The sequence below is a fragment of the Mobula birostris genome, chromosome 1 (assembly GCF_030028105.1).
Source record: "Mobula birostris isolate sMobBir1 chromosome 1, sMobBir1.hap1, whole genome shotgun sequence".
Classification (NCBI taxonomy): domain Eukaryota; kingdom Metazoa; phylum Chordata; class Chondrichthyes; order Myliobatiformes; family Myliobatidae; genus Mobula; species Mobula birostris.
Genome location: NC_092370.1, coordinates 168,360,879 through 168,386,684, shown reverse-complemented (window position 1 = coordinate 168,386,684; position 25,806 = coordinate 168,360,879). Strand labels below are relative to the sequence as shown.

General features: G+C 42.4%; 1 protein-coding gene across 1 annotated transcript in view; it reads right to left on the bottom strand.

Moving 5' to 3' along the window:
- Positions 1 to 2,002: 2,002 nt before the first annotated feature.
- Positions 2,003 to 25,806, bottom strand: part of map3k9 (mitogen-activated protein kinase kinase kinase 9) — a 184,929-nt gene continuing 161,125 nt past the window's right edge. Inside the window, 2 exon segments of the mRNA XM_072251022.1 lie at positions 2,003 to 2,481; positions 9,837 to 10,616. Of these exon segments, the coding sequence (XP_072107123.1) occupies positions 2,003 to 2,481; positions 9,837 to 10,616 (1,259 nt within the window).

Genomic DNA, 25,806 nt, shown 5'->3' with positions numbered 1-25,806 from the left:
TTTCCTGGGGCTACATTATAGCACTTTATCCTGTATGGGGGAGTGCCCCTGGCTGACTTGTTAGAGTCTACCCCTTGCTTGACACATTTAGAATTTTAAAATAAGGTTAAGAATTAGACTGTGGTGACCATTCTAGTGAATGGGATTGATGTTTGTATGCCAGGGGTCTCGCTGGAGTAAAGCAGAGGTGTCTGCTGAGAAGTGTATACGTGCCTGTCCAGAGATAGACAGTGTTCCATTTGTAGGGTCAATGGTGCATGCAGTGGTGGAACAGGCGGCCAGATATCCCAACACCCAACTGCCACCTCATCTTGGACTTCTTCAACTGGTCATATATAGTATATCCAAGAAGCTGGTATCCTGTAGTTCTGTGGTATACTATTCTGGTGTCAGGAAGCTTGATTTGGGCTATAAACTGTGCATTTGAGTCTGCTGACCACTGCCAGCATTCTATTTTACCGAAGGTACTACTCCTTCACTTTCTCATTCAGAGGCAAGAGAAAACAACTGAGGTGCCAGGTTATTGCAGTACTCACATCGAATAAAACATCAGCTGAATTAACAGTTCAACAGATAATCTTCCCTTTTGCAGGCTACCCCGTCCTATCAGTCTGTGCTGCACTTTGTTGGAAAACTTGCAAGCAAGTCAGTAGCACTGAATGATTATCAAAAGACATTTAAAAAGCATCTTATTTATAGACCATTATCATTTTCAAATACCATACAGACCCTGTACCCCAACTCAATAAAAGGAGATTCCACCACCTCTCCAAAACAATGGTACACTTCTTTGCAAGTTCCTATAATGCATCCTATTATGTACTGTTTGACCCTCAAAGACTTGGTGCAAAATATACTCCCCGCTGCAAATAAAACAAATAAAATGATAGTGATCACATCCAGTGGGCCTTGAGATGAACTCCAGAATAACAGATCCATATAGATTTAGCAAGTGCTATTATATACCATTTTTGACTGAGCAGCTGTAAGGATGATTGGTAATTCTCAGGCTAATTGATGTCATAGCTGATGTCATCAAACAGAATCTTTAAAAAAAAAGAAAATCAAAACCATTTCAGGTGAGGTGACCCAAGTTTGAGCTAATGGCAGATATGTTTATTCACTCTTCCCTGCTCCTAACCGTGTTAGAAACTTGTGAACAGTGACAACAGTTTATGCCGGGAAACAATCAAAAAAGGTGAGATGATTTTGAAACACAGACTGGAAAAAGCTGGCTGAGAATAGGATGGAGAAAACAGACAACTCAATTACTGTACTTGGTGTTCTCCTGTTGTAAGGAGATCTGTGTGACATTTGTGAAAATGATAAGAAGCTTTGTACATTTGCCTCAGAAACAGTAACGCCCACTCCTAGAGCCCCTCAACTTTCACTAGTCTGGAATGAGAGTTGGTCTCCAGTAGTGGAGTACTAGACTTCTCCTACAGCTTTTCTCTCAGCCCTACCTTGCTGCTTTTGCTATCCTTCTCCAAAAAGGAAAAAAAAAGAAAATAGTACCAGAATTGTAGGACCTAAGCCAGATGTTTGTCTAAGGTTATTTATAAGCCAATGGGATATGAATAAATCTGAATTGGTCATGCTTTTAGACTCTACCAACGTGCTTGCTTGCCTTGAAACTTGGTTAAGTAGGTAGTAACACAGGAGAAATCAGGCTAGTTTTTGTATGAATCGATGCAGCTTGAACTTGATCTCAACTTGCTACGACAATCGTTCTGAACAATGAAAGAATGGCAATACATAAGAAGACTTCAAATACGTACAGTAAAAGATGAGATTTTGGAGCAAGATGAATGGAACTCCATTGAATAGAATCAAACAGCTTTTCTTTGTTGAGCAAATAAACTTAAGGATATTGATTCCAAGTTCGAAGTTTGTCAAGTTCCTTGGGCAATATTAAATAGCATTCAGTTCAAACCAGTCCTTATGTAAAAGTGCATTCCAGTGCAAATTCTTTTCATAGATTCCTGTGAAATAACACATGCTGTTATGACCAGAAATTGTGCTCCTGATCACTGTTCATCATCTTGCGTGAGCTCATTTCTGCTCTGCAGAGAGGAAGTGTTCCATCCCGACTCTGGCCTTCCACATCTGTGTCTAGCAATGTCCCTTTACAGCCAGCAAGTCCTTGCCTAGAAGGCAGAAAGATGGGGACTCCTGGTCTTTCCTCCACAGTGCCACTACTGCTGAGGCAGGAGTCCAGGTTGGATGGTGTTTCAGTACTAGAACTATTAACTGGGGAGTTGCTGTGCGTTTTACTGGGTGAAACAATCCACCATGGATCTAACCGTTGGCGGTTTGCAGATGGACGAGGCCTTGGTACAAATTCCAGTGTCTTGGGCCTTTCCAGAGTGAAGTCTTGCTTCATGCTTCTCCGTCTCGGAGTGGGAGGAAAGACCAGGTTGGGATCAGGCAGACGAGGAACTTCCGTTGGATCCTTGCTGGGGCTTGGGGTTTTACCTATACCTTAAAAATAAAATCAATCATGTTAATCTTCAAACTGAGCAGTTGCTTTGTGTCTGCATCCTTCCTGTTACAATAGCCACTAACCATTAAAAAATACAAAAAGTTCTTTAAACAAATTTCATTACATTGATTAAGTGAATGGAGCCTGTAATGCTATTGCTTTAATGCAGCTTACAAAGTGTTGTTTTGTGCTCTATTTCCTGATCTATGCTTCTTTGTGTTGAAACATGAAATTTAATAAAAAGGTAATTAACATTAAAAAGTACTGAACTGACTGTGTATTGGCTTAAAAAAATAGTTATAGAAGATTTTTTTTTAAAACACAGAGCTCAACAAATGTACTTTCCAGTTAAGAGAGGGAGAGCCCGCCTTGGATAACTAAGAACAATAATGGAAGGCATCAAACTAGAAGTTCATACACACAAAATCACCAAGAGTAATGGGAAACTGGGAGAATGGGAAAACTTTAAAAAGCAACAATGAACCACCAAGCAAATAAGGAAAGGGAAGCTAGATTGTGAAAGTAAACTAGCAGAAAATATAAAAACATAGTAATTGATTTTATAACTATATAAAGTGGAAAAGGATGGCTAAAATGGAAAATGAGAATCATGAATTAAAATTGGATAATGAGGAAAATAGCCGAAGCCTTGAACAACTATTTTACGTCAGTCTGCAAAGCAGAGAACACTGTCTAACATGCCAAACAGAGATGTTATGGATGTGGTAGGAAGTGAAGGCCTTGATACAATCGCTATCAATAAAGAGGTTCTGTTGAGCAAACTAGTGAGTTGAAAGGTAGACAGGTCATCTGGTCCTGATTGGATGCATCTCAGTATATTGAAATTAATGGTGGAAGTTAACATAGAGGTGTTTGTGATAATTTACCAAAATTTGCTGGTCTCTGGGATTGGAAAACTGAGTGTCATGTCACTGTTTCAGAAAGGTAATTACAGGCTAATCGGCTCAATGTCTGTAGTTGGGGAACTATTATTATGGATGAAATAACAAGGCCTCTGGATAGAAATGGTTCCATCAGGCAGACACGGCATGAATTCAGGAAAGGGAGGTCTTGTTTGACAAGCTTGCCAAAGCTTTCTGAGGATATGATGAGTGCAATGGAAAGAGGAGAACAGGCGGTTATGCATACTTGGATTTCCAGACGGAATACAATAGGGTGCCACAAAAAGGACAGCTCCATATGGATGAATGGAATTGGGGGTAATGCATTAACAAGGATAAAGGATTGGTTAACCAATATACAGCAGAGAATTGGGATAAATATGCTGATTGGAGTCGGTGTAGATAGCTTTAGTGAGTGGGCAGTGGTCTGGCATATGGAGTACAATGTTGATAAATGTGAGGCCATCAACTTTGAAAGGAAAAATAGAAAATCAGATTATTATTTAAATGGTGAAAAATTGCAGCAAACTGTTATGCCGAGGGACTTGGGGATATTTGTGAACAACTAGCAAAAGTTTGGTTTGTAGGTGCAACAGGTTATCTAGAAGGCAAATGGAATGTTAGGCTTCATTACTGCAGGGATTAAACTTAAGAATGAGGGTTATGTTGCATCTGTACAGGGTACTGTTGAGGCGATATTTGGAGTATTGTGTGAAGTGTTCTGGTCTCCTTACTTGAAAAAAGCCATAATCGCTTTGGAAGGTGTGCAGAGGAGGTTCATCAGGTTGATTCCAGTAATGAGGGGGTTAGAATATAAGGACAGATTGTGTGGGCTGGATTTACACTGGCTGGAACTCAAGATGAGAGGTGACCCTATAAAAACATGTATAACTAGTAAAGGGTCGATAAGATAGAAGCAGGAAAACGGTTTCCACTGGCAGGTGAGACCAGGGCACATGGCTGAAGATTTGAGGCAATAGATCAGAGAACGGAGATGAGATCAAACCACCTTTCCCAGAGAATAGTTAATCTGTGAAATTCTCTGCCCAGGGAAGAAGTAGGGTTTATGTCATTAAACTCCACGCAAACAGCACCCAAGGTCAGGATCGAACCCAGAACGCTGAAGGCGTGAGGCGTCTGCTCTGCCACTGCACCACTAGGCCACATATCCAGTCAAAAGCAATGCAGGCATTTATTGCTCTTCCCCAATTGCTCCTGAACAGTGGGTGTGGTTAAATATCCAGGATCAGATAAGGATGGCAGATTTTCTTCCTGAAGAACAATTGAGTAGTTTCACTTACAACACTTGCTGAGCCTAGTATCTTATATAAATTTCAGATTTTTATTAAATCCAAGTAATTAAGATTACACAAGTGCTTAATGAGATTCAAATTCACATCTCTGGATCAATAGTCAAGCGCCCTGTAACTTAACCCCGTTGCATGCAGATGCTGCTCAGGAGAAGGTAAAGGCTCAGTATAGCAATGATCAAAAGGAATTCCTGGAAAAGCATGTAACACACCTACAATATAATCAGAACATTGGAGCAAATTATCATATTTTCCTACATTATAGTGAGGCCATTCAGCCCATAAAGTCTAGATTGGTTCCCTTAGGCGTTCTATTCCTCTCTCACACACACCCATCAACTCTGCCTTGCTTCTCTGACTAAATGACTACACAGTGGAAATTTAATGCACTAATTTGCATGTCTTTGAGATAAGAGAGGAAAGTGGGGTACCTGGGGGAAATTGGCACGGGGAGAACATACAATTACTACACAAGCAGCCCAGAAGGCTCAGAATTGAACATTGGCTGCTGGAGCTGAGAAATAGAACACTACCTGGCATGCACTGGCCTCCGCCAGCATAGAATTGAAGCCCTGATGCTATTTGTCAAGCAAGGCTGAGATCACAGTTTCATAGCCTGTCAAAATGATCAAAGCTTTGCATGTTTTTCAACACCTCCGATACTCTGAGACATTTACAAGCCATTAAAGTATCTATTAAAAATTTAAACATATCTTCAAAATTAAAATAAATAATAATAAAAAACAAATAATCAAACCTAATATTTTCCTCAGTTCCTTAATTTTAAGGTGATTATGGGAAAGTATAGGGGAATGTCAGATGCAAGTTTTTTTATACAGAGAATGGTTGAGTGCATGCCAGATGTAAATATACTCGGAACATTTAAGAAATGTAGATATGCACATGGAGGATAGAAAAATAAAGGGCTATGTAGGACGAAAGGGTTAGATTGATCCTCGAGTATGTTAGAAGTTTGGTACAACATGCAAAGGCCCTGCACCATGCTGTAATATTCTAAGTTCATAAATTCCAGGTTGACAAGGCACTCCAATCCTACTTGTTGACATCACATTGTGAATCACAATGGGTCTGTCACTCACCTCATCCCAGACTTTAGGTGGATTTACACAAACCCAGGACCTACTTGCCAGGGGATGTCTAAAATTTGGCAGCATCCAGCCACAGTCAGCATGATTTACCTTAATACCCGAAGTTATGGGCAGAAATTAGATGACATGCAAAGTCTAGCATAAACTGGACACTTGACAAATAGGTTTTGAACCAAGAACTAGGGTCATGAATTTGCCTCCTCTCTGGATGTTATTTCACATTTATAGACTTAAATTTCCAAACATAGAAGATTCTTAAATATGCTTGGTCACGGGCAAATTATACACCATTTTCATCCACTGAAAATTCGACAGTGATGTTTTCAAAAATAATACTGTTACCTACCTCATGCCACTGTTACCTACAACTATCAATGGACTGAAAGATTTATATAGTATATTTGTACTATGTTAACACTATTATAAAACTCCAATATTCCACTGTTCAACTATTCAGAAACACCAATGGCTCGTCAGATAATGTTCTTCGTACTCCAAGACTCATTGAGATCTTGGTCCTTGTGCTCTCTTAAAATGTATCTGGTTTACTGGAAAATTTATTACAACAGTATGCAATATCAGAAAAAATAATTTAAAATAAGTTGTAGCATTAGTGGGAATAATGTTCAATAGCCCAGAAAATCAACCAATCTGGCAAACCAAAGTCCAAGGCTTATCAGATTATTCAAAGTTGTACTAGCATAGTTCACAAGGCAGTGCAACCATCCACCAAGAAGGTATGCCATGGTCATTGTGTTTCTGTGGAACAGATGGACATCTCAGATTGAGTCCTGAGCATTCTTAAGTGGAAGGGTGAGCAGCCAGATGTCGTGGTCCATGTAGGCACCAATGACATATGTAGGAAGTGAGATAAGGTTTTGCAAAGTGAGTTCAGGGATTTAGGTGCTAAGTTAAAAGTCTGGACCTCGAGAGCTGTGGTCTCAGGATTGCTAATGTGCCATACGCTTGCGAGGCCAGAGAAAGGAAGATTATACAGTTTAACACGTGGCTAAGAAATTGGTAAAGGAGGGACAGCATCAGATTTTTAAATCATTGGGCTCTCTTCCAGGGAGGATGGGACCTGTACAGAAGGGACTGTTTGCATCTGCACCGGAGGGGGACTGATATCCTAGTGGGATGGTTTGCTAGTGCTGCACGGGGGTGAGGTTTAAACTAGAGTTGAGGAGGATAGGAACTAGAGCGTGGAGAGGTTGTGGAGACAAATGCTGTTAAGACATCAGTCAAAGTCAGGAATCAAAAAGTTAAGCATGGTGTGACTAATATCCTGAGTGCATATATCAATGCAGGAAGTATTGTGCGAAAGGTTGATGACCTCAGGGCATGGATCAACACATGGAAATATGACATTGTAGCCATTAGTAGGACATGGTTGCAGGAGGGGCAGGATTCACAGTTCAATATTCCGGTGTTCTGTTGTCTTACGTGTGACAGCGCGGGAGGGTTTAAAGGAGAAGGGCTAGGGTTACTAGTCAAGGAAAATGTCACAGCAGTGCTCAGTCAGGACAGACTGAAGAACTCATCCGGTGAGGCATTAACGGGTGAAATTGAGGAATAAGAAAGGTATGACAATGTTAATGGGGCTATATTACAGACCACCCGACTGTCCAAGGGACTTAGAGGAACAAAATTTGTAGCGAGATCGCAAACAGTTGCAAGAAGCATAAGGGTGTTACAGCAGTTGTATTTAACTTTCCACACATTGACTGGGACTCCCATACTATAAAAGGACTAGATGGGATAGAGCCTGTCAAATGCATTCAGGAAAGTTTCCTTAATCAGCACGTAGAAGTCCCAAGGAGAGAGTGTACGATACTTGATTTGTTATTAGGGAATGAGACAGAAATTTGTGCCGGGGAACACTTTGCATCCAGTGATCACAATGCCATTAGTTTCAAATTAAATATGCAAAAGAATGGGTCTGGTCCGCAGGTTGAGATTCTAAACTGGAGAAGGATCGATTTTGATGATATCAGAAAGGATCTGGCAAGTGTGGATTGGGACAGGCTGTTTTCTGGCAAAGGTGTTCTTGTTAAGCGGGAGGCCTTCAAAAGTGATATTTAGAGAGTTCAAAGCTTGTACGTGCGTGTCAGAACGAAAGATAAAGATAACAGATTTAGGAAGCCTTGGCTTTCAAGAGATATTGAGGTCCTGTTTAAGGAAAAAAACAGGAGGTGCATTCAAGATATAGGCAGGTAGGAACAAACGTGGTGCTTATGGAGTACAAGAAATGCAAGCGAACAGTTAAGAAAGGAATCAGGGGGGGTGCCCTAGCAGATAAGGTGAAAGAGAATCCCAAGTGATTCTATAGACACAGGGCCCTAGCGGTAGGTGAGGTACTGGAGGATTGGGGGATAGCCAATGTTGTTCCACTGTTTAAGAAAGGCTTTAAAAATAAACCAGGAAATTGTAGGCTGGTGAGCTTGACATTAGTAGTGGGAAAGTTATGGGAAGGTATAGGAGGAACCGGATGCGTGAGTATTTGGATAGACATGGATAATCAGCATGACTTCACGTGTGGTATTTACTCAAAAAATCTTAAGAGTTTTTCGAGGAAACTACCAGGAAAGTTGATAAAGACAAGGCAGTGGATGTTGTTTAAATGGATTTTAGGAAACCATTTGACAAAGTTCCACATGGGAAGTTGGTCGAGAAGGTGCCGTTGCTTGGCATTCAAGAGGTGGTAGTAAGTTGGATTAGACGTTGGTTTTGGGGGAGAAGCCAGATGGTTGCCTCACTGACTAGAGGCCTGTGACTGCAGGGATTAGTACTGGATCCGTTTGCTATTTGTCATCTATGTCAGTAATCTGGATGACAATGAGGTAAATCGGATCAGCAAATTTGCAGATGACACCAAATTCGGGAGTGTAGTGGACAGCGAGAAAGACTATCTTAGCTTGCAGTGGGGCTTGGACCAGCTGGAAAAAATAGACTGAAAAATGGCAGATGGAATTTAATGAAGACAGGTGCAGGATGTTGCACTTCAGTAGGATCAACAAGGTTAGGTGTTACACAGTGAATGTTCGGGCACTATGGAGTGCAGTAGAACAAAGGGATCTGGGAATACAGGTCCATAATTCATTGAAAGTGGTGTCATGGATAGGTGGGGTTGTAAAGAAAGGTTTTGACACATTGCCTTCATAAATCAAAGTATTGTGTACAGGAGATGGGATGTTATGTTAAAGTTGTATTGGTGAGGCCTAATTTGGAGTATTGTGTGCAGTTTTGCTCACCTACCTACAGGAAAGATGTAAATAATGTTGAAAGAGTAAAATGAAAATTTACAAAGATGTTGCTGACACTGGAGAACCTTAGTTATAAGGAAAGATTAAATAGGCTAGGACTTTGTTCCTTGAAACATAGAAGACTGAAGGGAAATCTGATAATAGTATACAAAATTATGAGCGCTATAGATAGGTAAGTGCAAGCAGGCTTTTTCCACTGAGGATGGGTGGGACAACAACTAGAACTCCTGGGTTGAGGGTGAAAGATGAAAAGTTTAGGGGAACATGAAGGGAAACTTATTTACTTAGAGGGTCGTGAGGGTGTGGAACGAGCTGCCAGCATAAATGGTGCATATGAGCTCTATTTCAAGGTTTAAGAGAAGTTTGGATAGGTACATGGATGGTAGGGATATGGAGGGCTGTGGTACTGGTGCAGGTCAATGGAACTAGGCAGTTTAAATGGTTTGGCATAGCTAGATGGGCCGAAGGGCCTGTTTCTGAGCTGTACTTTTATTTGACTCTATGGGTGGACTGATCAATTTTCCTGCTACCCTCCACTGCTAAAGGTTGGCCCTGCTTTGAAGCCTAGTGAGTGGGAGGTCACAAAGATGAAAATCAGGGAGAATTGGGGGAATTTAATAGTTTGGAAGTATGAGGGACCTAAAGTGCGGGATGGCTGTGGAAGTATGAATGAAGGCTGGCATGGAAACTACATTAGGTGAGCACTCTATTTCTATCATGAATACAGTTCAGTCATTGCTGCCAATTCCAAAACAATAATGAGTTCCTACCTGTCGCAATGGAGCCTACAGTACCAGTGGACGTTGTGGAGTTCAGAGTCTGGGGAATCTGTTTAATGGCCCCATCAGAAGGAGTCCTTCTGTGACCCCGGTGTGCAGTGGTGCTGTTTGTTGTCACGTGAGTTGGGGTCAATGATTGTTTTGGGTCCCTCTTGAAGCGTTCAATGGTTATGTCTACTAAAGGATGATGAGTAATAAACACAGAGTTGTCGTCCATTGAACTTGGCGTTGTGGGCATCTCGTACACCACCAGCTCATCACTGTCTGAACGCAGCAAAGACCTTGTGGAGTTGCATTCGGAAATGGAGGACAGTGAAAGCAGCGTCAATGAGGATGGAATGACAAACTCTTCATTCTTGAAGATTTTCCGAGACGGAGGGCTGATGCTCCGTCGCAGTCGGGTGGTGCGCTGGAAGATGCCCTCCTTCCTTTTCTTCTCTTCTTTAGGTTCGACAGCTTCTTGTAAAACATGGCATTTTCCCAGCTCCAGCAAATCAAACCCCAAAGCCACTGCTGCCAAGACAGCACCACAACCCAGGAGGACCAGGTCACACTTCTTCCTTTGTGAGCTGCGTTTATAGCTGTTAGTGGGGGTGTGCTGCGGGGTGCTGGTGGCAGAGTTCACTGGAGTCGGTTCCTCATTGTTGTCACTAACACCAGCCTCGCATTCATCATTACAGTAGAAAGGTAAAGAGAGGTAGGACTGGTTGGGAAAAGAACACTTCTGCAACCTAGGGTCACAATCCTTCATTACATTCCCATCTTCATGCTCTGCAGAAAAGGAGAAGGATCTATGAATCTGCATTGCTTCAGAATAAGTGTTTCCATCTTTCATATTACAGGCAGGTATAGACATCAGTCAAATTTTTAAAAAAAATAATAAAATGTCTTATTGTTACCATTTCACATTGTCAGCATGCCATAGCTTCTCAAGGCAGTTTACTCAGTCAGCTTCTGAATCATATTATAGCTGATCTAAGCATTTGTCATGCTTCACATCTATTTCAGCAATTGTAATATCTTTACAACATAAAGATTTTATTTGAAACCCAACGTCATCCATAATCTTTTGGACAAGAGAATTCTATTTTTTCAATAACCACCAACGGGTAAAAGAAGTGCTCCTGATTCTCACCGTAAATATTTCAAGATTCCCTTATGAGGTAAAATGTCTTCTCCATTGCAATAACATAAATGTAAATATTTGATTAGATCACCATTCAGTCCCACCCAATTTAAACACAAGGGAAAATGTCAAGTTAAGCATAATTTGACCCATGTTGTCCCAGTACCATTATGGCAAATCTGTGTACTGTCAAGAAACAATACATCTTTCCAGATGTGCTAAAAACTCAAAGTGGTATTCCAGTTCCATTCTTATATTTTCTCTGTACATGAAACATACAGTACTGTGCTTGAGTCTTAGGCACCATAAATTTTTTATATAAATTTTGTTTCAGGTGTATTTTTCTGTCTTCTGCATTAGTATGTCAGTAGAAAAGAGCAAATTTTAGATTCCAAACACTCATTTTCCAAAAAAAATGTTAGAGAATTTTTTGTATTTTTTTTAAAGAAAGTAACATTAGGTAATAGACCACCTTTCAAATAAAGTCTTGATTATTTTGTAGGTAGCCCAGTGCATGACTAAACAAAGATACAAACAGGATTCTAATGAGTTGAATGAACTAAACTAATGGGAGTAGAAGGAATCAAACTGGGTGAAGGACAACCAAACTAGTAGGTGAGGGTGTAGCAGATGTGACAGTTTAACCTTCAAATCATCAGCTCTTACATCATGGCAAGAGTGAGCACAGCAACAAGACACAAGGTGGGTGGTCATCCTACATCAGCAAGGTCTTTCCCAAGCAGAAATTTTCCAGCAGACAGGCGATTCAAGATGTACCGTCCAAACTCTTCTGAAGAAGCACAAAGAAATCGGCAAGGTTGAGGACAAAAAACACAGTGGTCGGCCAGAGAAAATGAGTGCAGCAGATGAGAGATACATCAAACAGATGTCCTTTCTAAATCAGAAAAAGTCCAGCAGTGCCATCAGCTCTGAACTCACAAAAAGCACGGGAACCCAAGCACATCCTCTATAGTCCGGATAAGTCATGACTTTAGTGGTCGTCATGGAAGAGTTGCCACCAAAAACATATTCCTCCAAAATGAAAACAAAACCAAGGCTCACCCACACACAAGAACAGAAGGACTAGGGTGCTGAACAATGGCAACAAGTGCTCTGGATCGACGAGTCAAAATTTAATTTTTAGGTTCAAACAGTTTGTCCATTGAAGAGCTGGAGAGTGCTACAAGGATGAGTGTCTGTAGGCGACAGTGAAGCATGGTTGAGGTTTCCTGCAGGTTTTGGGCTGCATTTCTGCAAATGGAGTTGATAATTCGGTCAGAATTAATGGAATCCTCAGTCCTGAGAAGTACAAGCAGATTTTCATCCATCACGCTATACCATCAGGGAGGTATCTGATCGGTCCCAGCTTCATTCTGCAGCAGGATAATGACCCCAAACAATGGCCAAGGTCACAAAGAACTGCATTCAGTGAAAAAAAGAACAATGACTTCTGCAGCAGATGGTATGGCCTCCACAGAGCCTTGATCTCAACATTATCAAGGCTGTCTGGGATTACCTGGAGAATTAGAAGCAAGCAAGGCAGCCCAAGTTTGCGGAAGAATTGTGGCAAATTCTTCAGGATACTTGGAACAATCTACCAGCCAATTTTTATACCCAAGAGAGTTGATGTAGCTTTAAAGAAAAAGAGGATCACACCAAATATTGTTTTTTTACTGCTTGCTGGTCTTTATAGTAATTATTTTGACATTTAAGAACTTTTCATTTCAATATTTTTGAAAGCATTTTGCTTCACAGATTTTTTTTTTACATGTGCCCAAGACTTTCTCTCAACATTGTATTTTTGATATAAAATCTACCATACCATTATCTTTGTGATCTGTCTTAATGTTTCCAACTCTGTTTTGGTTTAACATCTTAAGAGGCTACAGCATACTTAGACAAGGTAAGAGGTGGAGGGGTCTGCTTACTAATCTACTCATTGTGCTTAAGTGTTATGGTCCTGGCAGGTTCATGCTTATCTGACTTGGAATATCTGATAATTAAGGGCTGCCCATTCTACCTACCATGTGTGTTCACCAGCTGCCCTGATGGCAGATGACTTCATACACCAGGTGGGTATGAAGCCTTTGCTCAATATACTCCATGGAGCATGGCCTTGAAACAGGATACACTGAGCCCCTGTTCATCCTTGCTGGCAACCTCAACCAGGCCAACTTTAAGAATGTTAAATCAAATCAAGTTTAATTGTCATTCAAACTATACATGGATATGGCCAAATGAGACAGCATTCCTCTGAGGCCAAGGTGCAAAAACATACACGCCCATTCAAAATAATGAGAAAGGGGAAAAAAACATAGTTGTGTAAGAAAACACATTTTAAGTCCAAGACTCTGAGCAACAAGTCCCACAAGTTGATGGCCAGCCTGTAATTCCACCAATCCAACACTGGAGGGCAGCACTGATGGAAGAGACCACCCCCAACTGAGCCCAGACACCAGACTGCAACCTGCACCTTAAGCCCTAGTCCGCGCTTCAACTGAGGCAACACAGCTGCTTCGCTGCCTGTCTCTCCACCAAAGAAAGGAAGCAGGCCTTTGACAATCAATGTTCATCAGGGTCTTGTGATCGCAAAAGAAATGTCCAAGGCAGTCACTCGAGCAGACATCGCTGGCGATCAACTAGAGCTCAAGAAAAACAGCTGTGATCTGCACAAAGCTATCAAGGCTGCAAAACAACAATATAGGGAGAAGATTAAGTCAAGATTCACAATGAATAGCACACGTGACTTGTGGTGACAGTTGCATACCATCGCAGACTTCAAATCCAAATGTGGTGGTGCTGCCAACATCGCGGCCTCTCTCCCAGATGAGCTCAATCGCTTTTATGCTCAGTTCGATGTCGCTAACTCTGAGCCTCCGAGGAAAGCCACCGCTACAACCTGCAACCTGATCATCTCTGAGGCTGAGGTACACAGATGTTTCTCATGTGTGGACAGTCACAAGACTGCGGGACCAGACGGCATCCCAGGGTGAGTACTCAGGATGTGCGCAGCACAACTGGCAGGTGTGTTTACTGACATTTTTAATCTCTCCCTCTCCCAGTGTAGAGTGCCCTCCTGCTTCAAATTATCCACCATTGTCCCTGTACCAAAAAAGACCAAGGTAACAGGCCTGAATGACTGGCGTCCTGTTGCACTCACCTCAATAGTAAGCAAATGCTTTGACAGGCTGGTCAAGAATTACATCTGCAGCTTACTACCACCCAAACTGGACCCCTACAGTTCGTCTACTGACACAACTGATCGACAGATGATACAATAGCCACTGCTCTACACACCGTCCTTACACATCTGGAGAAGAAGGATGCTTATGTGAGAATCCTTGGACTACAGTTCGGCATTCAACACCATAGTTCCCTCCAAGCTCGACAAGAAGCTCAGAGACCTCGGCCTTCACCCTGCCTTGTGCAGCTGGATCCTGGACTTCCTGTCAGATCACCAGCAGGTTGTAAGAGTGGGCTCTCTCAGCTCCAACACTCTGATTCTCAATACAGGAGCCCCTCAGGGCTGTGTATTGACTCCCCTCCTTTACTCCCTGTATACCCATGACTGTATCGCCACCCGCAGTTCCAATCTGCTAATTAAATTTTCCAATGACACTACATTGATTGGCCTTATCTCAAACAATAATAAGGTGGCCTACAGGAAAGACGTCATCTCTCTGACACAGTGGTGTCAAGAAAACAACCTCTCCCTCAATATCGCAAAAACAAAGGAGCTGGTTGGTGATTACAGGCGGAATGGAGACTGGCTAACCCCTATTGACATCAATGGATCTGGGGTTGAGAGGGTAAATAGCTTCAAGTTCTTCGGCACCCATATCACTGAGGACCTCACGTGCTCTGTACACACCAGCTGTGTGGTGAGAAAGGCACAACAGCACCTCTTTCACCTCTGACGGTTGAAGAAGTTTGGTTTGGGCCCTCAAATCCTAAGAACTTTCTACAGGGGCACAATTGAGAGCATCCTGACTGGCTGCTTCACTGCTTGGTACAGGAACTGTACCTTCCTTAATCGCAGAACTCTGCACAGAGTGGTGCAGACAGCCCAGTGCATCTGTAGATGTGAACTTCCCATGATTCAGGACATTTACAAGGACAGGTGTGTAAAAAGGGCCCATAGGATCATTGGGGACCCAAGTCATCCCAACCACAATCTATTCCAGCTTCTGATATCCATAAAAATCAAATAACTATGATAGCACATGGCACATTTAGATGGAGATATAACATGAAGATTATTTCTTACATCCTTCACATACATGAGAAGTAAAAAAGTCAATTCAATTGAATTCAGTAGACTGGTCTCTGTTCAAAGACATAACAGCCAATCTGAATGAGTATGTCACTAACATCACAAACTTTTAGCAGCAAGTGTGTAGAGGACTGTGTACGAAAGACGTCAGTGCGGATGTTCCCAAACTGGAAATCATGAATGAACCAAGAGATCTACTTTCTAGTGAAGTCCAGGTCTGCAGGGTTCAAACTGGATGATGCTCACCTGCATAAGAAATCGAAATACAACCTGCATAAAGCTAACAGAGATAACAATAGCCATTAGTAGTACAGATCCAAGACCCAGACCAGCCATCAATTGTAGCAAGGCTTGCATGCCACCACGGGCTACAAAATGAAGTTGTGCAGCATTGCTAATAACAGCACATCCCTCCCCAATACACTTGATGCATTCTATGTATGTTTTGAAAAGGTGATTGGACTGTCGCCACTTTCCCCAACAGCCTCCAATGACCTAAAGCAACAGACATCATTGTGGACATCAGATCAGACTTCCAGAGAGTGAACCTATGGCAAGCCCAGATGTAGTTGCTCCCTTAGATCCTATGCAGATCAGCTGGCAGGAGTATTTGCAAACATTTATAATCTCTCCCTGCTTCGATCCGAGGTTTCCACCTGCTTTAAAAAGATCACTATCATTCCAGTACCCAAGAACAAAAAGGTAAATGTGATAGCATGGCACTATGACACCAACCTTTCTCTCAATGCCAGCAAAAGAAAAGAGAATTGACTTCAGGAAGCGAGGCAGAACACATGCTTCTGTTTACATCAATGATGCTGAGGTTGAGAGCTTCAACTTTCCGTGAGTAAACTTTTCTAACAGGTTGTCATGGTCCAACCACATAATGCCATGGCCTAGAAAGAACATCCACACTTCTAATTCATCAGTAAGATGAAGAAACTTGGGACGTCCCAACTGACTCTCACCAACCTGCATCGATGCACAATGGAAAACTTCCTATCTAGATGCATCTTGGCTTGGTATGGCAACTACTCTGTCCAAGACCACAAGAGACTGCAGGAAGTTGTGGACACAGCTCAGCACATCACAAAAGCCAGCGTCCCCTCTGTGGACTCTGCTTACATTTCTTGCTGCTTCAGAAAAACACCCAATATAACTACAGACTCCTCCTACCCCAGACCTTCTCTATTCTTCCCTCCTTCCATCAGGCAAAAGACAAAAAAAGGCCTGAAAGCAAGTTCAACCAGGCTCAAGAACAGCTTCTATCTTCCTGTTAAAAGACTATCAAATGAATTTCTTGCACAAGATAGTTGGAGGAGCAGATAGTTTTGAGGAAGTAGAGAGGCTACAGAATGACTTAAACAGATTAGGACAATGGGCAAAGAAAGGGCAGATGGAATACAGTGTTGGGAAGTGTATGGTCATGCACTTTGGTAGAAGAAATGAAAGGGTAAACTATTTTCCAAGTGGAGAGAAAATACAAAAAACTGAGGCACAAGGGGACTTGGGAGTCTTTGTGCAGGATTCTCTAAAGGTTAATTTGCAGGTTGAGTCTGTGGGGAGGAAGGCAAATGCAATGCAAGCATTCATTTCAAGAGGACTAGAATATAAAAGCAAGGATGTGATGTCGAAAACTTATGAAGCACTGGTGAGGTCTCACTTGGGGTATTGGGAGCAGGTTTGGTCCCCTTATCTTAGAAAGGATGTGCTGAAACTGGACAGGGTTCAAAGAAGGTTCATGAAAGTGATTCCAGGATTGAATGGCTTGTCATATAAAGAGCATCTGATGGCACTGGGCCTGTATTCACTTGAACTCAAAAGAATGAGGGGTGACCTCATTGAAACCTATTGAATGCTGGAAGGCCTTGATACCGTGGATGTGGAAAGGGTGTTTCCTATGGTGGGAGAATTTAAGACCAGAGGACGTAGCCTTAGAATAGAGGGGTGTCTTTTTAGAACAGAGATGAGGAGGAATTTCTTTAGCCAGAGAGTGGTGAATCTGTGGAATTTTTTTGCCACAGGCAGCTGTGGGGGCCAAGTCTTTATGTATACTTAAGGCAGAGATTAATAGATTCTTGACTGGTCAGGGCATGAAGGGATATGGGGAGAAGGCAAGAGATTGAGACCGAGAGGAAAATTGTATCAGCCATGATGAAATGGCAGACCAGATTCAATGGGCCAAAAGACCTAATTCTGCTCCTATGTCTAATGGGCTATGGTCACAACAGGATGTACTCTTAACCTCATTTTTTACTTTGTTGCGACCTTGCAACTTATTGTCTATCTGCACTGCACATTCCCTGCAATTGTAACACTATATTCTGTATTATATTAATGTTTCCCTTTATACTGCCTTGATGTTCAGATGTGATCCAAATATGCATGATATGCAAAACATCATTTTTCATTGCACATGTGACAATAATAAACCAATTGCCATGCAGATCTCTGCCCTCTCCAATCAGAACAGGTGTGCTAATATATTGGATCACATTTTTATTTGGAAAAGGGAAAGAGGAATCTGAAACTACCTCACGGAGCATTGTGCATTAAACAAAACATTGAAAATGATAGGGAAACACCAGACAGGATTGTGTGAGGAATGTCAGGAAGAGGAGTCAGTAGAACATGTAGTTTTGTGTTGCAGGAAGTATGGGATACAGAGAGAGATGATGAGAATTAAATTAAGGGAGTTGGGGGTGCAGGAATTCACATTAAAAGGGTTGCTGGGCATGGGTGAGGGAGCACAAGTCCAGGTACTTTTCGCGTTTTTAAGGGGTACAGGGGTTTTTTATAGGATATGACGGATAAACAGGAATAGGGTACTAGGATGGTCAAAGATGGAAGGGTAAAGTGTAGGTTTGTGTGTGTGTGTGTGTGTGTGTGTGTGTGTGTGTGTGTGTGTGTGTGTGTGTGTGTGTGTGTGTGTGTGTGTGTGTGTGTATATACACACGCGATTGGGTGAAGGGATTTAGAATGTATGTCCAGTGCACATTCCGGAGCAGAGGGTGGCGGTAATGCACCATTAAGCTGGATGCTGACCGCCATAAAACAAGATACAGACAGACAGACAGAAACTACCTCACATGTTTACTGTAGAGCACTGCTCAAATAAAAAGGCACTTGTTTAAAAGTCAGGAGAAGACAATGAAATGAGTCCTTTGCTTTAAGTTATCTAGCAAGGTAACAGGGTGGTGTAGTAAAATTATTGAAGCAATGGAATCAAGAGAAAACGCTGAAAATTTGAAGAAACTGCTAAGACTTTACCTTCTCCGATATTAACTTGAGTTTAGACTTCAAAACACTATAAAAGCCATAGGCAGACAAGAGAAAATCTGCAGATGTTGATATCCAAGCAACACACACAAAATGCTGCAGGAATTCAGCAGGCTAGGCAGTATCTGTGGAAAAGAGTACAGTTGACGTTTCAAGCGTGTGATGTCCGGCAGTGAAGCGCGGAAGATTTAAAAGGACAGAAATCCTGCTTCGGGTTTAATTCGGAGAAGGAAGTCTGAAAATTGGAGCGGGAGTGCACAGGAAGCCATTTTTGAATTTTTCGTTTTTTTTTCCATCGGCGTTCAGAGAGGCGGGACTGCGCAGGCGTGTGACATTGGGCAGTGAAGCACGGAAGATTTAAAAGGAACACAGCCTCATATAGCGGGCTGCATAGTTTGCGGGTGGCAGAGTGAGCTGGGAGCAGAGTGAAGGCTTAAGGGCTTCGGCGCAACGGGCTTAGGCAGAAACGAGCGAGGCGAGGAAGGTTTGGTATTCATTTTTTGTTGTTATTTGAGGAGAGGGGTAGTATGAGTGTGAAGGCAGCTTGCTGTTCTCGGTGCTGGATGTGAGAGGCCCTGGAGTCTCCAAGCCTCCCGGACGTCCACATCTGCGCCAGGTGCGCCGAGATGCAGCTCCTAAGGGACCGCGTTAGGGAACTGGAGCTGCAGCTCGATGACCTTCGTCTGGTCAGGGAGAGTGAGGAAGTGATAGAGAGGAGTTACAGGCAGGTGGTCACACCGGGGCCACGGGAGGCAGACAAGTGGGTCACGGTTAGGAGGGGGAAGGGGAAGAGTCAGGTAATAGAGAGTACCCCGGTGGCTGTGCCCCTTGACAACAGGTACTCCTGTTTGAGTACTGTTGTGGGGGGGACAGCTTACCCAGGGGAAGTGACAGTGGCCGTGCCTCCAGCACAGAGTCCGGCCCTGTAGCTCGGAAGGGTAGGGAAAGGAAGAGGAGGGCAGTTGTGATAGGGGACTCGATAGTAAGGGGGTCAGATAGGCGATTCTGTAGACACAGTCCAGAGACCCGGATGGTAGTTTGCCTCCCTGGTGCCAGGGTCCGGGATATTTCTGATCGCGTCCAAGATATTGAAGTGGGAGGGTGAGGAGCCAGAGGTCGTGGTACATATAGGTACCAATGACATAGGTAGGAAAAGGGAAGAGGCCCTGAAAGGAAAATATAGGGAGTTAGGAAGGGAGTTGAGAAAAAGGACCGCAAAGGTAGTAATCTCGGGATTACTGCCTGTGCCACGCGACAGTGAGAGTAGGAATGCGATGAGGTGGAGGATAAATGCGTGGCTGAGGGATTGGTGCAGGGGGCAGGGATTCAAGTGTTTGGATCATCGGGACCTCTTTTGGCGCAGGCGTGACCTGTACAAAAAGGACGGGTTACACTTGAATCCTAGGGGGACCAATATCCTAGCAGGGAGATTTGCGAGGGCTGCTGAGGTGACTTTAAACTAGAATGGTTGGGGGGTGGGAATCAAATTAAAGAGACTAGGAGAGAGGAGGTTAGTTCACAACAGGGGGATGAGAACAAGTGCAGAGAGACAGAGGGGTATAAAATGAGGGTAGAAGCAAAAAGTAGTAAGGTGAAAAGTAAAAGTGGCAGGCCGGCAAATCCAGGGCAAAAATCAAAAAGGGCCACTTTTCAACATAATTGTATAAGGGCTAAGAGTGTTGTAAAAGCGAGCCTGAAGGCATTGTTTGTCAATGCAAGGAACATTCGTAACAAGGTGGATGAATTAAAAGTGCAGATTGTTATTAATGAAAATGATATAGTTGGGATCACAGAGGCATGGCTCCAGGGTGACCAAGGATGGGAGCTCAACATTCAGGGATATTCAATATTCAGGAGGGATAGACATGAAAGAAAAGGAGGTCGGGTAGCATTGCTGGTTAGTGAGGAGATTAACGCAATAGAAATGAAGGACATTAGCCGGGAGGATGTGGAATCGAGATGGGTAGAGCTGCATAACACTAAGGGGCAGAAAACGCTGGTGGGAGCTGTGTACAGGCCACCTAACAGTAGTAGTGAGGTTGGGGATGGTATTAAACAGGAAATTAGAAATGCGTGCAATAAAGGAACAGCAATTATAATGTATGACTTCAATCTACATGTAGATTGGGTGAACCAAATTGGTAAGGGTGCTGAGGAAGAGGATTTCTTGGAATGTTTGCGGGATGGTTTTTTGAACCAACGTATCGAGGAACCAACTAGAGAGCAGGCTATTCTGGACTTGGTATTGAGCAATGAGGAAGGGTTAATTAGCAATCTTGTCGTGAGAGGCCCCTTGGGTAAGAGTGACCATAATATGGTGGAATTCTTCATTAAGATGGAGAGTGACGTAGTTAATTCAGAAACAAAGGTTCTGAACTTAAAGAAGCGTAATTTTGAAGGTATGAGACGTGAATTAGCTAAGATAGACTGGCAAATGACACTTAAAGGGTTGACGGTGGATACGCAATGGCAAGCATTTAAAGATCGTATGGATGAACTACAACAATTGTTCATTCCAGTTTGGCAAAAGAATAAATCAGGGAAGGCAGTGCACCTGTGGCTGACAAGGGAAATTAGGGATAGTATCAATTCCAAAGAAGAAGCATACAAATTAGCCAGAAAAAGTGGCTCACCTGAGGACTGGGAAAAATTCAGAGTCCAGCAGAGGAGGACAAAGGGCTTAATTAGAAAAGGGAAAAAAGATTATGAGAGAAAACTGGCAGGGAACATAAAAGCTGACTGTAAAAACTTTTATAGATATGTAAAAAGGAAAAGACTGGTAAAGACAAATGTAGGTCCCCTACAGACAGAAACAGGTGAATTGATTATAGGGAGCAAGGACATGGCAGACCAATTGAATAACTATTTTGGTTCTGTCTTCACTAAGGAGGACATAAATAATCTTCCAGAAATAGTAGAGGACAGAGGGTAGAATGAGATGGAGGATCTGAGGGAAATACATGTCAGTAGGGAAGTGGTGTTAGGTAAATTGAAGGGACTAAAGGCAGATAAATCCCCAGGGCCAGATGGTCTGCATCCCAGAGTGCTTAAGGAAGTAGCCCAAGAAATAGTGGATACACTAGTGATAATTTTTCAAAATTCTTTAGATTCTGGACTAGTTCCTGAGGATTGGAGAGTGGCTAATGTAACCCCACTTTTTAAAAAAGGAGGGAGAGAGAAACCGGGGAATTATAGACCGGTTAGCCTAACATCGGTGGTGGGGAAAATGCTAGAGTCAGTTATCAAAGATGTGATAACAGCACATTTGGAAAGCGGAAAAATCATCGGACAAAGTCAGCATGGATTTGTGAAAGGAAAATCATGTCTGACGAATCTCATAGAATTTTTTGAGGATGTAACTAGTAGAGTGGATGGGGAGAACCAGTGGATGTGGTATATTTGGATTTTCAAAAGGCTTTTGACAAGGTCTCACACAGGAGATTAGTGTGCAAACTTAAAGCACATGGTATTGGGGGTAAGGTATTGATGTGGATAGAGAATTGGTTGGCAGACAGGAAGCAAACAGTGGGAATAAACGGGACCTTTTCAGAATGGCAGGCAGTGACTAGTGGGGTACCGCAAGGCTCAGTGCTGGGACCCCAGTTGTTTACAATATATATTAATGACTTAGATGAGGGAATTAAATGCAGCATCTCCAAGTTTGCGGATGACACAAAGCTGGGCGGCAGTGTTAGCTGTGAGGAGGATGCTAAGAGGATGCAGGGTGACTTGGATAGGTTAGGTGAGTGGGCAAATTCATGGCAGATGCAATTTAATGTGGATAAGTGTGAGGTTATCCACTTTGGTGGCAAAAACAGGAAAACAGAGTATTATTTGAATGGTGGCTGATTCGGAAAAGGGGAGGTGCAACGAGACTTGGGTGTCATTATACACCAGTCATTGAAAGTGGACATGCGGGTACAGCAGTCGGTGAAAAAGGCGAATGGTATGCTGGCATTCATTGCAAGAGGATTCGAGTACAGGAGCAGGGAGGTACTACTGCAGTTGTACAAGGCCTTAGTGAGACCACACCTGGAGTATTGTGCGCAGTTTTGGTCCCCTAATCTGAGGAAAGACATTCTTGCCATACAGGGAGTACAAAGAAGGTTCACCAGATTGATTCCTGGGATGGCAGGACTTTCATATGATGAAAGACTGGATCGACTAGGCTTATATTCGTTGGAATTTAGAAGATTGAGGGGGGATCTTATTGAAATGTATAAAATCCAAAGGGGATTGGACAGGCTAGTTGCAGGAAGATTGTTCCCGATGTTGGGGAAGTACAGAACGAGTGGTCACAGTTTGAGGATAAAGGGGAAGCCTTTTAGGACCGAGATGAGGAAAAGCTTCTTCACATAGAGAATGGTGAATCTGTGGAATTCTCTGCCACAGGAAACAGTTGAGGCCAGTTCATTGGCTATATTTAAGAGGGAGTTAGATATGGCCTTTGTGGCTAAAGGGATCGGGGGTATGGAGGGAAGGCTGGTACAGGGTTCTGAGTTGGATGATCAGCCATGATCATACTGAATGGTGGTGCAGGTTCAAAGGGCTGAATGGTCTACTCCTGCACCTATTTTCTATGTTTTCCTATGTAAGCCAAGACCCTTCAGCAGGACTACTAAAAGGTCTCGGACAGAAATGTCAACTGTACACCTTTCCATTGCTGCTGCCTAGCCTGCCGAGTTCAGTATTTTGTGTGTGTTGCATAAAACCCATAGTTGCAGGATGTATAGTCAGCCTTAGATTCTGCATAATATCCAAGTTTCATTAGAAAAACCAGCACACTCAAACTGGATTATATTGTTATAGCTAAATATCAATCATTTTTAAAAACAATTGTCTGCATGGATAACAGAATGAAATAATAAACTACCATATGCAGTAATAGCTTAGTAAAGGAATTGTCGTGTGTCAGGGATATGGAGCTTTGTCCCATACATCACTCAGCGCGAAACAATAGAGAAGAACATCAAAACCCTCTCAATATCCTGCCCAGACTCAATGGGTAGTCTGGTTCTAGACTCAAGTCCTGGTTACCACTCAGCTGCTCAATCACAATTTGATTCCATGGAAATATGTTTGAATTGACATTATTTGTAATGCATTGAGGAACAGGTGGTTCAGAAAATTAGTTAGGTTTTCCTTCCCAACTGACAGCCTGTTAAAAGAGGGACTGTTTTCTGTTAGGTAGCCATGAGGTGTTCATTGTTGAAAAGTAACCCAAACAACAACTTGCAGCATCTGTAAATGCAAAACTTAAAAAGGAAATTGGAGATTTCTTATATGGATTACCTTGTTCTTCCACAAGTTTTGCACAATCAGTATCATATTGATAAAAGTGACATTCATCTCCTTGTGGTACTTAATTACTAACCACTCCAGAGAAAAATAGGGCTTGCTCTCTCATTTGTGGTTAATGGAGTGGTAATTCTTGATTTTTGTTAAGAACCATCTTAAGTCTGAAAGTTACAAGTGTGGAGCCTCACTCCTTCAGCTTTTCATTATCGCTGGATGCCTCAATATATTTTTTAAAATATTTTCTTTGTGTCACTGCTCTCTCTTAATTGTATCCTCTAAATATCAGTTTGACTTCATCCACTATTTTACAATTGGTACATAATTTTATATTGATTTAAATACAGTATTCTAAACTAGGTAAACGAAGACAAGAAAATAGGAGCAAGCCTGTCAAACCTGCCCCACCATTTAATATGATCAAGGCTGATCTATGCTCACTTGAACTTCTCTTCTGTAGGTCATCTCCATATCCTTATTTTTTTTCCTCATCCTATTAAATATTTAGCTGACTTTCACTTCAAATATTTCTAATGGTTCACTTTCCACCACCTGCTGAGAATTTCAGAAATTCATCATCCTCCTGGGGAAGAAATTTCTATGTTCATGATTAAATGACCTAACTCTAATCTTGTCATTATATACCCTCATTCAAAACTTTCCCACGAGTGAAATATCCCTACGTCTACCCTGGTAAGCCCCATTATGATCTGACGATGGAATAAGGTCACTCCTCGTGCTTTTAAACTCCAAGGCAGACAGAACAAAACTATTCAGTCTTTATTTGCGGACAACATTCTCATTCTAGAAATTAGTCTGGTGATTCAGTCTGCTTGTTTTTATACGATGTGTAGATTGTCACTCAAAGTTCATTTTCTCACTTATGAGCTCTTTAGTCTTTTGTGGCTGGATCCTAAAAACTTCTCAGTAACCAAGTCCACCACCAGCTCTTGCCACTTTGGATACCCTGTCTTTATCCATATATTGATGCCCTTTATTGTCCATATGTTGTTTATTTATACTCTTTGGGGATACTTCACTTCAGGCCTTTTTTACCTGCCCTACTCGCACATCTCTCAGATTCTCTCAGGTGGGCGCAGCTTTAGCTTTGGGACGTCAGGAAGGGCAGGTATTCTTGAAGCATCTTGGCAGCTCCAACAATGCTCAAGAAGTTTGAGACAATCTAGCCCAAACCAGTCCTTGAGTAGCACTCCACCGGCCATCCTAAACGTTCATTCCATCTATCACTGGCGAGGCAACTGCAGTGTTCAAAACGCACTTCAATTATTCACCTGAGCTACTCTGACAATATCTCTTAACCACAGTCCCCACTACCACAAAGAACAAGGGCAGAAGAGACATAAGAACACCACTAACTGAAGGTCACCTTCCAGAGCACACCTTACATGAACTTGGGAATATACTATCAATCCTACATCACTGGGTCAAAATCCTAGAACTGTCTCCTTTGCAGCACTGTAGGAGTAGCTTCACTGGGGGAATTGCAGTGCGTCGAGGCAGGGCGAGGCTGGGGGGGGGGCGCAGTCACCACCCCATTCTCAGGGGCATTTCAGAATGAACAATAAACACTGGCTTGTAACACTCATATCTGAAAATATTTAATAAATAAAGGCAGGTCTACTTAACACAAATCCCAATGTAAAGCAGTGAAAATCCACAACTCGTTTACCACAGATCATGCAATCAGCTGTCAAGGTTTCAGATATAATACCTCTGCTCATGTGGATCTCACAAGTGAAAACTGGCCAATTTAGTCAGAGACTGAATTACTGGTAGCAGTCTGGAAACCACTTTGCCATCGAAGGAGGGGAACATGAGAAATGGGCAATTTCTTACTTGCAAACGTCTCTCACAGTAACTACCTCAACAAGAAAAACAAAGTTCAATACTTACTGTGCATTAGTACAGTGTAATATAGTACTATGGTACTAATTATTACTATATAGGGTTAGAGTGTCTAAGACTTT